The sequence below is a fragment of the Vipera berus genome, assembly GCF_964194415.1.
Source record: "Vipera berus genome assembly, chromosome: 2".
Lineage (NCBI taxonomy): Eukaryota > Metazoa > Chordata > Lepidosauria > Squamata > Viperidae > Vipera > Vipera berus.
In genome coordinates, this window is record NC_138203.1 from 201,885,273 (window position 1) to 201,898,721 (window position 13,449).

The following is a 13,449-nucleotide window of genomic DNA, read 5'->3' on the forward strand; positions in this document are numbered from 1 at the left end:
TGCTATTGCAATCAGACCAGATCCTAACAATGCTCTGATAAAGGTTTTCAGAATGTTTTCTGTACATGATATACTTTTTATAACAGGTAAAGGTAAAGGTTCCCCCGCACATGCGTGCTAGTCGTTTCCAACTCTAGGGGCCGGTGCTCATCTCCGTTTCAAAGCCGAAGAGCCAGCACTTGTCCGAGGACGTCTCCGTGGTCATGTGGCCGGCATGACAAGACACCAAAGGTGCACGGAACGCTGTTACCTTCCCACCGTAGTGGTCCCTATTTTTCTACTTGCATTTTTACATGCTTTCGAACTGCTAGGTTGGCAGAAGCTGGGACGAGTAACAGGCGCTCACTCTGCTACGCGGCACTCGGGATTCGACCCGCCAAACTGCCGACCTTCTGATCGACAAGCTGAGCGTCCTAATCCACTGAGCCACCGCGTCCCTCTTTTATAACAGGTAGTATCTCCTAAAGTATAGAAGGTATGGAAATATATAACAATAGTAATAAATGGTTCTAATTTGGGATTGTAAAGTAAGAAAGACCATAGTACAGCACCATTCATATTGAATGAAATTTTACAACCAACATAATCAAATAAAATGATTTAATGACCAGGATATTGAAAATAAACACAGGGCAAATGTAATTCACCAAAAAGCAACAGCTAAAATACAAATTCAATTAAAACATTCATAAAATTCCTTGTATATTACATGCTTTTGTGCATCAATAAATCTAAATATATCAGAATCTCCATAATTTTGTGAAGGCTTTATAATTAAAAGTTTATTGCTATATGAAGATATTTCAATAATGAAAAACCCTAGAAAATATAGATTCTATAATTAAAAGGGAACAACTGCATTATGCCATTTTATGGTATAGGGAGCTAATGAGGTCAATAATTTAAGTTTAATTCTCAAATTTAAAGTTTCAAGACTTGAATACAAATTTACTCCATTTAAATTCAAGATGAAAACATAGTGGAAGCATTTTTATGATTTCGTATATCTGTATTCTCATCTTTTACTATTTGCAAATTAGCATACCTTTTTAATATTATAAATTGTCATCTCATAGATTTCTATCAGCTAGGAGTTTCAGATCTTGCAGATATCTTTCTTCAGTAATTTACAATCTACTTTGATTAATTTCCCTGAAAAACCGTTCAGTGAACTGATTATATTTCATCTTGAATTAAATGTATTGATTTTTAAAAATGTGGGTTGAAATATAATCTATTCTGAGAATTCTGGGTGGTGGGGTGATGGAGGTTACAAAACTCTTAACTTGAAGTTCTGATTTATTTAGATTTATTTTATTTACTACATTTTTTGCCATCCATCTCCTCCACAAGGTGACTCTGAGCAGCTTACAAGCTATAAAACAAGTAAAAAATACTGTAGTTAAAATGACAAAACCTTAGCATTACACAGATTAAAGCAGGGGTGTCAGACTCAATTTCATTGAGGGCCGCATCAGCATTGCGGTTGCCCTCAGGGGGCCGGGTGGGTATGGCCAGGGTGGGCGTGGCCTACTGGGTGGGCGTGGCTAGAGTGCGTATGGCCTACTGGGTGGGCGTGGCCAGCTCTACATCATTCACATCAAGGGTGCCTATGGGGGCCTGGGCAGGAGTGGGAGAGATCTGAGGGTCTCTGGCAGAAGGAGGGTCTCTGGGCCAGGGCCAAGGCAGTGGGGGGCCGTTCCCTCACTCTTTCCAGGATGGCTTCGCGGGCCGCATGAAACCACTTCGTGGGCCGGATCTGGCCCCCAGGCCTTGTGTTTGACATGACTGGATTAAAGTATTATTAAAACCGTACTAAAACTAAAATTAAGAGAGCTAAGAGACAGACGGGACAGGAAGACGATTACCCCAGCAGCCACCTCCAGTGATAAACATTCCCCTCAGGGCCCTAGGCCAACCAGCAAAGCCAGGAAGGCCAAAAGGAAAGGGGGCAATTCTCAATTCCAGTAGCAGAATGTTCTACAAGGATGGGGCAGATGGTCCCTTCCACCCATTCACTACAGCACACAGATGTTAAACAAACTGGAAAACATTCTATATAACCTGAGGAGATAGTAAACAGCCACACTGATTATGCACCAATTGTGTAGATAGAAGCATGTGGAAGGTTTTACAGGTCACAAACTTTGTTTTGCTTCAGCCACAAAGTTATTGGCTGTATCTATAGAAAACCTCTTGGAAGACAAGATTCACACTGTCCAATAAAGAGTATGGATTTCATTTTAACCCATCCAAAATAACAGGTGCTGAGATCCCAATGAATTCAATGGAATCAGTTTGGTTTCCACAGTCATTTTGGATGTGCTATCAACTTAGATGAGACAGATCTGAAATTTTAGAACACATATTGTAAGCCCTGCTTGAATTCATTAACAGTTTGAGCAATCAGAGGGCTAAGGACACCTTGAAAGCAATATTGCAATTGTGTGATTGCCTTGGTTAGTCATCTCAGGAGGGTCATCTTTGCCCTGACCTTTTAATCATTCAAGTTGTACTACTCTACTGCCAAAACTGAAACTTTTTTGGCATAGTCTGTTTGGTACAACTTCATGCCACTGCACTATTGACTTCAGAACAATTTGTATCATAACAGTTGAAAAAATATGATTTTAACATTCTTATGGTTGATATCAGAAGCCTCCTGGGGAGAAGATGCAATTGTTATGTGAAGTAGTGAACTAAGGACATAGTAACAGCAATATTATTTTTATTTAACTAAGGTAAATTAGTTAACTAAGGGACACGGTGGCTCAGTGGGTTAGGACGCTGAGCTTGTCGATCAGATGGTCGGCAGTTTGGCGGGTCGAATCCCGAGTGCCGCGTAACAGAGTGAGCACCTGTTACTCGTCCCAGCTTCTGCCAACCTAGCAATTCGAAAGCACGTAAAAATGCAAGTAGAAAAATAGGGACCACTACGGTGGGAAGGTAATAGCGTTCCGTGTGCCTTTGGCATCTAGTCATGCCGGCCACATGATCACAGAGACGTCCTTAGACAAGCACTGGCTCTTCGGCTTTGAAACGGAGATGAGCACCCTTAGAGTTAGAAACGACTAGCATGCATGTGCGGGGGAACCTTTACCTTTAAGGTAAATTTAAACTTTTGGAACTGACATACTTGACTTTTACCTAGGGGAATCTTGTGCAGAAGATACAGTTGGTAACAATTTGCCACTCATACTTCATTAAATCCTTAAAGTTTATGAAACTTGATGCCCAACATGTAATAAAAGTTTTACAGAGTAATGTCTTGCATAACCTAATCTATATCACTTACAAAACTTCTAAAGCAGAATTCATATATTTAAAAAGATACAAGATGTCCATATTCTGTATATCAGAGTCCACATAAGTATTATCATATTAGAATAGCTAAACCAATGTTCTTTCAGGGGTAATGTCTGGTTATGAAAGTTGGATACAGAGAAAGAGGAAAAAGTAGAGAGATGCCTCTCCAACCTACAAGTAATAAATCAGAAGAATGATTTTGAAAGCTGTCCTATTGGATTTACAAAAAAGACATGCTAAACTACTGAAGCTATTTCTGAAAACAGATAAAGAGAAAATGATAAGAAATCAACTTGTGGACATTATTTGATGGAATTTAAAAGTTCACATTTTTAAAATATAAACAGAACTATAAAGTGAAATTTAGCAGGATAAAATACATATGTTGTGGTTTCCTTTTGACCAGGATTGAACAACAAAGCTTTAAAGATCTGTTTATGAGAGATTTTTTTTGCTTTATTTCTTAGAAAAAATAATAAATTGGATTATAAAATGGATTTATTTGATTAAGGTTAAAACACACTGTATATGTTACTATTTCTGGTAGCTCTTAATAGACTTCTGCTAATTAGTACTGAATGATGAGTTTCCACAATTTTATTATTGATAAGGAATGGTATAGGAGAAGAAGTCATATTTTTAAAATTGAAATATTAGAGGAGGTGTTAAGTTACTGAAATGGTTTATACTTATCTGGAGAGAAAGAAGTCATCTTTTATATTCCTTTTTTCCCTTCTTTTCTACTTTGCACTATTTTCTTTTTTAACTCGTATATTTTTCTTATTTGTATTAATCTTTTATCTGTCTACTTATAAAGTTTAATAAAACATATTAAATTTATAACTGCCTCTGAGTTATTTATCTGGGGAAGGATACAAAGAATACTGTGGCCTGCAAAAAGAACCATTTAACTAATGCCAGACCAAATAAAGATGAATTACTCTCCTAAGGTGATCACCAAGCAGAAACTCATATACTTTGAGTACATGATGCAAGCAGATAATGAATGGACTAGGAAGGACCACTATGTCTGGCAAGGTTGAGGAAGGAAAAGATAACAGATAATAATATTGGATGGACAATATTAAAGAGATTATAAGACTGCCTTTGGTGTGGCAATGGAATATCGCTACAGCAAATTTAGGCTGTAAGAATTTGACATGCAGTATCAGGAATCAAACCCAGTGGTTTCATAACTTGGCAAAATGCAAAATATACATGAAAACAATACTTTTTATGGTGTTTATTTCTGTAACAATGAAAAATTTATTGTCCCCTTATCTAAAAATCTGCAAGATGACAGATATTCAGCTCCAAATATGATATATACTGTATTATTAAATTAGTAGATACTGTATGTTCTTAAAATCAGCCTTCTGGCTTTCGCCTGTACTGAAAGGCTGTACGTATTTTTCATTTTTTATGTTACATACAAAAGCTCACAATTCTTTTAAATATTTTTTCTGAAATTACTATTACTGCTAGACTCATACTCAATCCACTAACATATCAAAAGCACTTATTCATTGCTGATATACCTACAAAGGGATGAGTCAACTAAATTTTGATTACAGAGAGATGAAACATGGTCTGAAGGAACAAATATATGTATTAGGCAACCTTGGATACCCACTTTGAAATGAGTAACAGAAGCCTTGTATCATGAAATGTCTATCCTGAGTTTAACAGCTGGTGTTGGAGAAACATTTTAGTCACGTGTTAGCAATTCAATAGGTTTGTTTATTTTAAAAAATAAAAATAAAATATATTTGAGCTAAGCAGCCTAGTTATAAGCAACAGGCTTATTAAAACAAATATTATATAAAGGAAGGCAAGTTTTCCCAAATAATTGTTTGTGATCTCACAATGCTTTTAGAAGTACACAGTAATTGTAAGGGAGGCAGGATATGCTAGTTCTGAAATAGAAGATGTTTGACAGGGCGAACCTCTTCTTTCCATGAAGGCTTTCCCCATAAATGAAGACTCTGGAAAATCAGGATCCTCCATGGCTGAAGAGGAATGTGGGAAGGGTGGAGCTGTTGAGTGTACAAGGTTAAACAGTCCAAAGCTTATTCATGTGGAAATAAAAGCCACCAAATTCAAGTACACGAAGGTTGCCTAGATCTGTTGTATTTGAGATCTCTATCAACTTGTTTGCAAAGAGAAGAAAAACTAATTCAATATACCTCAAGGATTTTTTCTCTACTTACTCCCATCCATACCAAGTAAATAGGGCTAAACACATACATTTCTACCATAACAGCAGCATATGCATAGTTGGGAGTAACTGAATTCAATGCAGTTTCTTTTACTCTGTGAGAAGGAATAGTTGGGAGTTTTTATGTAAGAAAATGACTTATGTCAGTATGTGTGTGTAAATGCAGACAGAGATGCAAGTATTTCCAGCCAATTATTTACAGCTTTTTTCCTATCTAATCCTTCTTTTGTGGGAGTCCAAGATTGTATTACATTTAGAGTTTTCCTCTTTTTGTGTAACTGCAGTTTGATGTGCTTTACTCAGGGGTGTCAAACTGCCAGCCTGTGGGCCGGTTTCATCATACCGAAGCTACGCCCACCCCACTGCCGGCAATGCAAAAAGAATACCGAAGCTACGCCCACCCCATTGCCGGCAATACATTGCAATGCATCATGTGGCGAGTTTGACACCTGTGCTTTACATCCAGGTATGCAGTTTTAGAAATATAATTCAGTTATAATGTATATTTCAGATACCTGCCTTTTTTGACAGAAAAAGCCAAAATCATAATCAAACTTCATTGTTTATGTGGTTTCAATCATTACTTAATCAACAGTATTATTCTTAAATTAGGGTATTAAATCTAACTTGCTGATGAGGACTAGGGAAAGAAAGTGTAAAAGCGTACTACTCCCAAACTGCTTGAAAAATCCAGTTCCATTGTACTAGCCTTCCATGAGCCAGGAAGCAATTATAGTTTTCAAACAACTCAACATTCCTCTCAAGGATATCTGTTGTTTGCTTCATAGCAGTGGAAGCTCATGAGAGTATTAAGTTTATTACTTAATAATTATCAACCAGAAGAAATTACTAACAGGCAATTTAAATTATGCTTTTAATGAGGATGTGAATATACATTTGCCGATTTTTGTAGCTTGTAGCTTGTCTTTCACCACCTTCCAAGCTTTGTATATGTGAGTGTTCCATGAAGGCTTTGAGCAAATCACTTGGAAGTTTTGCCTCTAAATGGGCATTATCACTACCTACCTCAACTGGCTGCTTGCAAGATGAACTAGAACACGCTGAAACTGTCAAGCATTTAGCACATAATCTGTACTATAACAGTGACTCGTAATGAGAGATGGATATGTGCCAGCACACAGGTCAAATCTCCAACCTAGTTTCACCTTTGATCTCTTTTTGTACTGACTCACTCTGTGACAACTCACTTAATCTCTAGCTTCCTTCCTATAATAGAGTGCTCATTTGCTTAGGGAAGGTTATAAACAAAGTGGATATTAATGGAGCCACATCGGAATCCCATTCACATACGCGCACCCTCTCACACACACACGTACACTTGTATAAAGCACAAAATAAAGTAATGGTGGCGGGGAGAGTTATGGAATCAACGTGGGAAAATTCAGGTAATGTGAAATATAAAGAACACAGCGGGGAGGGGGCGAGGGGGCAACCAAATCTAAGAAAACGAGAGACACAAATAAAGGCAGAGGCCAAGGGAAGTGGATTAAAATAAAGCAGAAAGACAGATGAGAGAGATCGAGGCTAGGGTCAAGAGGATCAAGAGAAAGGGAGCAAATCCAGAAGCCCCCCCTCCCCAGCCGGATCCCAATCGCTTCCTTCCTTCCGAGCCGAGCCACTCACCCGCTGCGCAGAGCCTGAGATTCGCACCCTTCATCCACAACTACCGACACAGCAGCCTGGAGGCCTCCCCTCTTCTCTGCTCTGCCTCTCCTCCGCTCCGCCCCTCCACGGCTCCCTCCTTCCTTCTTCCTTCCTTCCGGGCCGTATGGGCGAACCGGCCACCGGCTCACGCCTGCGATCTGGCACACGCGGCGGACTGGGATCTTTCCCCTCCTCCCTCATGGTGGATTCCCGTAGGTCAGCCTCCGGAACTTGCCCTTCACGGCTGAAATGGAAAGGACTGGACGGACAAATTAGACTCGCAACCCAGTCAGCAGAGTTTCAGGAAGCCCACCTGCGGGAAATTCAGTCTATTTAAGGCGGGCTGACTGCTTTATAGACATTCGAGGGCATTAGATAAGTAGATCTTAGGAACGAAATAGAGAGAGTTCTGCAGGTAACCTAGTAAAGGAGAGAAGATACTTCCAGACAATGCTGCCAATGATCGATCTGTCTGTCTGTCTATCTATCTATCTATCATCTATCTATCTATCTATCTATCATCTATCTATCTATCTATCTATCTATCTATCTATCTATCTATCTATCTATCTATCTATCTATCTATCTATCTATCTTATTCTGCCTTTACTGTTCTGTAAGAAACAAAAATGAAATGGGGAAGAGGTATATGACAAATGTAAATGTTTTATATGGAAGTGCCTAAATATCTATATTGCTTGCAGCAAAAATAACTGTACTGTGGCCCCTTAAAAAAGTATTACCTGGCATTGCACTCCCACCTCCTGTTTCTTTCCCCGTAACAAACAACCTTTGAAATAGATTGGGCTATAAGACTTATAGAAGTCTTCTATAGAAGAAGACTTGAAGTCTTCTAATCCAACCTTCTGCCCAAGGTAAGAATCTTCTGACCATTCCAGATAAATGTCTCCAAGCTTTATTTGAAAACCTGCAATCATGGAGCCCCTACAACTCAAGGATATTGGCTATTCCACCTCTTCATAGCTCTCATAGTCAGGAAATTCCTCCTTATTTCAAGTTTGGATCTCCCTCTGTAAGCCTCCACCTATTTATTGTTTCTTGCCATGTTCATAATTCCTCATAATTCTTTTTGTATTATTATTTCTTTCCATGGTAAATTTGAAGAAGTATATTTCCCTTTTCAACTGTCACTTTTAATTAGTATGCTGAAATATTGACCTGTGATTAACCTATTGCGCTTTGCTCTATTTGGTCTTTTTTAGAATGGTGTGGTTTCCATGCATTTGTATTTGTGTGTGTGTGTGTGTGTGAGTGAGTGAGTGAGTGAGTGAATGAGAGTGAGTGTGAGTAGAGAGAATTAATTAAGAGACCATGGATTAATACAATATATATTCCTATGCTTTGATTCTAATTAACTTTTGAACATCAGACTCATCAAGATCTAGAGTTCTTGGATGTATTTACTATTGTGATGCCATAGTTGTTTATGTTATATAACTATGTATATGTAACATAATCTAAAGTACCTGTTAAATTTAGTACAACTTACGGTCTTGTATGATTGAAATTGTAAGATAAAATTCTGAGGTTGAATACTGCTGGCTGGTAGACTAAAGAATCATCCTATAACTGAAGACACCTTTAGCGGAACTGAATTTTCATTGAAAATTAAAGTCTTTCCCATTGGAATCAAAAGAATAGATCAACAAAAAACACAAATCACTATGGCCATATTCATGTTACCACAACAAAGCATAGGTTATGATGTAACACAGCATTTCTTTTTGCCTTTGAGTCAGTATTTACTATGTAGTTCCTGAAGGGGTTTTTTTTAAAACCAGGGTGTTTTTTTTCCGGAAGTGGTTTGACATTGCCTCTTTCCTAGGGCAGAGTGACTGGCCTGAAGACACCCAGCTGGCATTGTGCCTAAGATGAAACTAGATCTCACTGTCTTCTCATTTCTAGCCTGATGCCTTGACCACTATACCAAACTGGCTCATTATTCCACAGCATACATTAACACAATAGAGACCATAAATAGGCTGATAGGCAGTTATCTCTCATCTTGTATCACATATCTTCCAAAGGGATAGAATCCATTCAACACTCTGTCTGTGTGGATCAATAGGAGACCCACCAATAGTATTAAGTAGCAACAGTGACTGGAATGCTCTCTGGGATGTTGTCAGGTTGTGAAATCTGCCAACTGCAGTTGGGCATCTCTATACCTATTGCTATAAGCTTTGTGCTTTCAGGGAGTCATAGATAGTATGACATTCTTTCTTCCATCACAATTGGTCCAAATTTCAGGAATGAAGATGTGAAGGCAGGCAAAAGGGCTTATTTGATGAGCCCAAGAACAATGATTCTTCCTCTGTTTATTCAGTTTATCTGGCCTGTAAAAGGAGGTTGTAGAATGGGTGTTGTTGCCAGTATGCAAAGCATGGAGGCAGAGAACTGGGAAAGAGAAGATGATGAGGCTAAGTATTTGGCTTGGCAGTAAGTCTGGCCTGACAAGCAACATTGTCAGAATTGTCACATTAGTTACTATAAAGGTAGGTAAAGGTTCCCCCGCACATGTGTGCTAGTCATTTCCAACTCTAGGGGCCGGTGCTCATCTCCGTTTCAAAGCCGAAGAGCCAGCGCTTGTCCAAGGACGTCTCCATGGTCATGTGGCCGGCATGACTAGACGCCAAAGGTGCACAGAACGCTGTTACCTTCCCACCATAGTGGTCCCTATTTTTCTACTTGCATTTTTACGTGCTTTCGAACTGCTAGGTTGGCAGAAGCTGAGACGAGTAACAGGCGCTCACTCTGTTACGTGGCACTCGGGATTCGACCCGCCAAACTGCCGACCTTCTGATCGACAAGCTCAGCGTCCTAACCCACTGAGCCACCGCGTTACTATAGATTACTTCAAAAGATTGGTTGACTCTGGTAGAATCAATAAAGAACATCTTTGTACTACTTGAAGTGTAGACTTTTTTTTCCTACAAATTCTTCACTTTCCATGATAATCTGCTTGCTAAGCAACTCTGGGTGGCTTTTAAATGACTTAAAAAAATAACAGTGTAAAAGTTAGTAAGATACACTGCTGGGGGGAAATAATTCCGATAGTACACAGCTAAAACAGTCTCATGTAACATTATGGTCAGGATTTTGTATCTGTCTGGAAGATTTGGATCATCTGAATTTGAGGGGGACATTGCTCCACCTCCCCTGTGTAGCAATGTCCCCCTCAAATTCAGATGATCCCAACCTGCCAGCTTTTAAAACAGACATAATAACCTGGCCATAACAGGGCAAGTGTGGTGAAAGAGAGGCGTTACCTCCGATCCATGAAATGGTATTGTAATGGAGGTGTTGTTTTTATCAAGAATGGCTTCTCCCAAAACCCAAAAAGCAAATGGGGCTATGATACTTTTTTTCCTGCTGAAATTAAAAATTTCTTCTCATTGCTCTGTCAAAAACAACAGCCATTGGAGAACAGAGAACATGTGATACTGTCAATAAAACTTTGATATGAAACAATGCCAATCATACTGGCATATGATTGGTAGTAATCTAATTGTGTTTCTAGGGATGGTGTAGTCATGCAGTTACCGCATCTTTAGTTGTCTTTTCCCCACTCTGTTCCCAATATAAGCAAATTTAGATACAATGAACATTGTCCCTTAGTAGTAATAACATATCTCACTCCTCTTCCCAAAATACAAATCTCATAAATACTGTTGTTTGTTTGGCACAGAATATTCCATCTGTCTATTCATTTATTAACACATTTCTATCCCATTGCAATCCAGAGACTTGTTTGTTAATTCAAAAGACATTTATCTGTTTTGTTTGACATATGATTTCAATATGTTTAAGATAATCTAACTCTGGATTGCAGCCAAAATGTGAAGATAATTATAAGGGGTTTTTTTCTGCTAAAGCATCCTATTATTTGGGTGCAATTTAATGCAACAACAGAACTCTGGAATACAGTATTTAAGCAGAATCAGATCAGCAAATCATCTAAAACACTGGTGTCAAACTCGCCATGTCATGTGATGTGTCACAACATATTGCAACTCTTTGCATTGCCGACAATGGGGTTGCCGGCCTCCAGGTGGGCAGTTTCATCTAAAAGATGAATTTTTGCAATGTACACAGAGCTGAGAAGACAGCTTTGATTTTTCCCCTTTGTAACCATCCCCATTAATTTTTTCCTCAGTTCAACTGTTAAATTTTTTAAAAAATCTTGCTGTTTGGATTAAAAATATCAAATGTTTAAAATACTCTTATCTTTTTAAATACATGTTTTAGAATTTGTCGCCTAGCTAAACCTGCCTTAAATGTAGTGGGTTCCGTGGGAGCAAGAGAAGGGAAGAAAGTTGAAAGCAGTGTTCTATTGCAAAACAAGCCCTCCCTTTCTGTATGTACATAAGAAGTGGAACTTGTATTGCAACAAAGTACAAGATTCTGCAGATGTCACTGCTGATGTAAAAAAAAACTAAGCCACATCAGCTCTGCTTAGGTGGCAGAATCTAAGAAATATCATAGTTGCAACATAAGCTACACTGGAAAGTTTGAAAATCACGCCAGATGAATGCAGCATGGCAAACTCTTTTGTATGTTGCAAAAAAAAAAATCCCCTATAAAGGACCTGCCTATGAAACCCTAAGAAGCCAGTGCGATTTTATTTTAGAAAACTGTCCTAGATGAAAGCTTTTCATTTTGTAAATTTGCAGCTGACAGAACTGTCCATGTTTGTTTGCTTACATATCACATACTGTATATATCAGGGGTCTTCAAACGTGGCCCTTTTATGACTTGTGGACTTCAACTCCCAGAATTCCTCAGTCAGCATGCCTGGCTGAGGAATTCTGGGAGTTGAAGTCCACAATTCATAAAAGGGCCAAGTTTGAAGACCCCTGGTATATATCATAACACTTGACCCAACTTGACGCCATACTAAATCTCAAACTCTGGGTTAGCCGATTTGCCAGGATTGAAGAAAACTCACTCTCCGCATCCTAGGCGGCTATTTATTTACCCGTTAACGGTTCCGAGGAGCTATGGATCAGTTTTTCTTTAAAAGTTGGATTCTGAGCAGGGTGCGCCTGGACGTCACTGAATCCTGCCTGTCAAGTCAACGCTTTAAAAGCAAAATCTGACTCTGATGACGTCCCCAGAGCGCTATCCCTTTAAATCTCTATGGCGCCTCCAAGGCCACCGTTTTTCAGCCCTAAGCCCCACCTATAGATGCGGGCTCCTCCGTTCCGGAAGTGCCACGTGTACTGAGTGCGCCTGCGCGGTCTCGTTTACTTTCTTCCGGTGTGAAGAGCAGGGCTTTCCGCCCCCCCCCCCCTCCACTTCCCGGGCTTGGCGCTGGAGCGAGACTCAGAGACGCCCGCGAAGCGATCCTCTTGCTGCCGCTATGGCCCAGCCGGGACGGCCCGCGTATAATAGCCTTACTAGAGCCGGGCAGCCGCCGCCGCAGCCGTATAGCAATGGTGAGTGAGGCCACTGAGCCGTCGCGCTGGGTAAAGGACTTGGGTGTCTCCGGCTCCTCTCGGCAGGGCGGTCGTGCCACGCCAACGTGGGACAAGGGCGGCCAGGAGCGCGAAGGATCCGTGTGCGGGGCGGCTCACGTCGACCCCTCGGTTGTCGCCCCTCGCGGAGCGGAATGGCAGGCACTTCGAGAAGACGACGGGCTTTTTGCTAGGCGGATTCCCTCGTTTCCATCCCCGAGGCCTTGGCTTCCTTTCGCGATTGCAGCCGCGATTGGAAGGCGCTGAGTAATAGGGAGGTCCTGGGAGAAGAACTTGGAAGTCGTAGCAGTAGCATCAGCACTTGTAGCAACTCCGAAGGCTTTTCTTGCCGTTCTTTGGGGCCGAGATATTTTATTTATTTATTTATTTTAATTCCATTTATATCCCGCCCTTCTCCGAAGACTCAGGGCGGCTTACAAGCTTAGCAGTAGCCTTCATTCTATGTATATGCCTGCTTATTAGGGCTTTCACACACACACACCCCCAAGCGGCATTATTACAAAGTCAGCTTAATTGCCCCCAACAATCTGGGTCCTCATTTTACCTACCTCGGAAGGATGGAAGGCTGAGTCAACCTTGAGCCTGGTGGGATGCGAACCTGCACTGATTGCAGGCAGCTGGTGTTACTTAAGGAGGCATTAGCCCACTGCTCCACCAAGATAGTGATTGACGCTCTCTGTAAGGTTCATGGGCCACTCCCTGGTGATACTGGTAACAATGAAATGGGTGCCGCTTGAGAGTATTCCCAGAATGGGAAAACAG

At 40.3% G+C, this 13,449-nt stretch overlaps 2 protein-coding genes across 2 annotated transcripts in view; one reads left to right on the top strand and one right to left on the bottom strand.

Annotated features, from left to right (window-relative positions):
* SAR1B (secretion associated Ras related GTPase 1B) overlaps window positions 1-7,376 on the bottom strand; it is a 31,975-nt gene extending 24,599 nt beyond the window's left edge. The window contains exon 1 of the mRNA XM_081320712.1: window positions 7,169-7,376. The gene's annotated coding sequence lies outside the window, so the exon portion shown is untranslated. The remainder of the gene's footprint in view (window positions 1-7,168) is intronic.
* A 5,106-nt stretch (window positions 7,377-12,482) lies between these two features.
* Window positions 12,483-13,449, top strand: part of SEC24A (SEC24 homolog A, COPII coat complex component) — a 43,119-nt gene continuing 42,152 nt past the window's right edge. Inside the window, exon 1 of the mRNA XM_081317681.1 lies at window positions 12,483-12,648. Coding sequence (XP_081173807.1) covers window positions 12,573-12,648 — 76 coding nt within the window. The 5' untranslated portion in view covers window positions 12,483-12,572. The remainder of the gene's footprint in view (window positions 12,649-13,449) is intronic.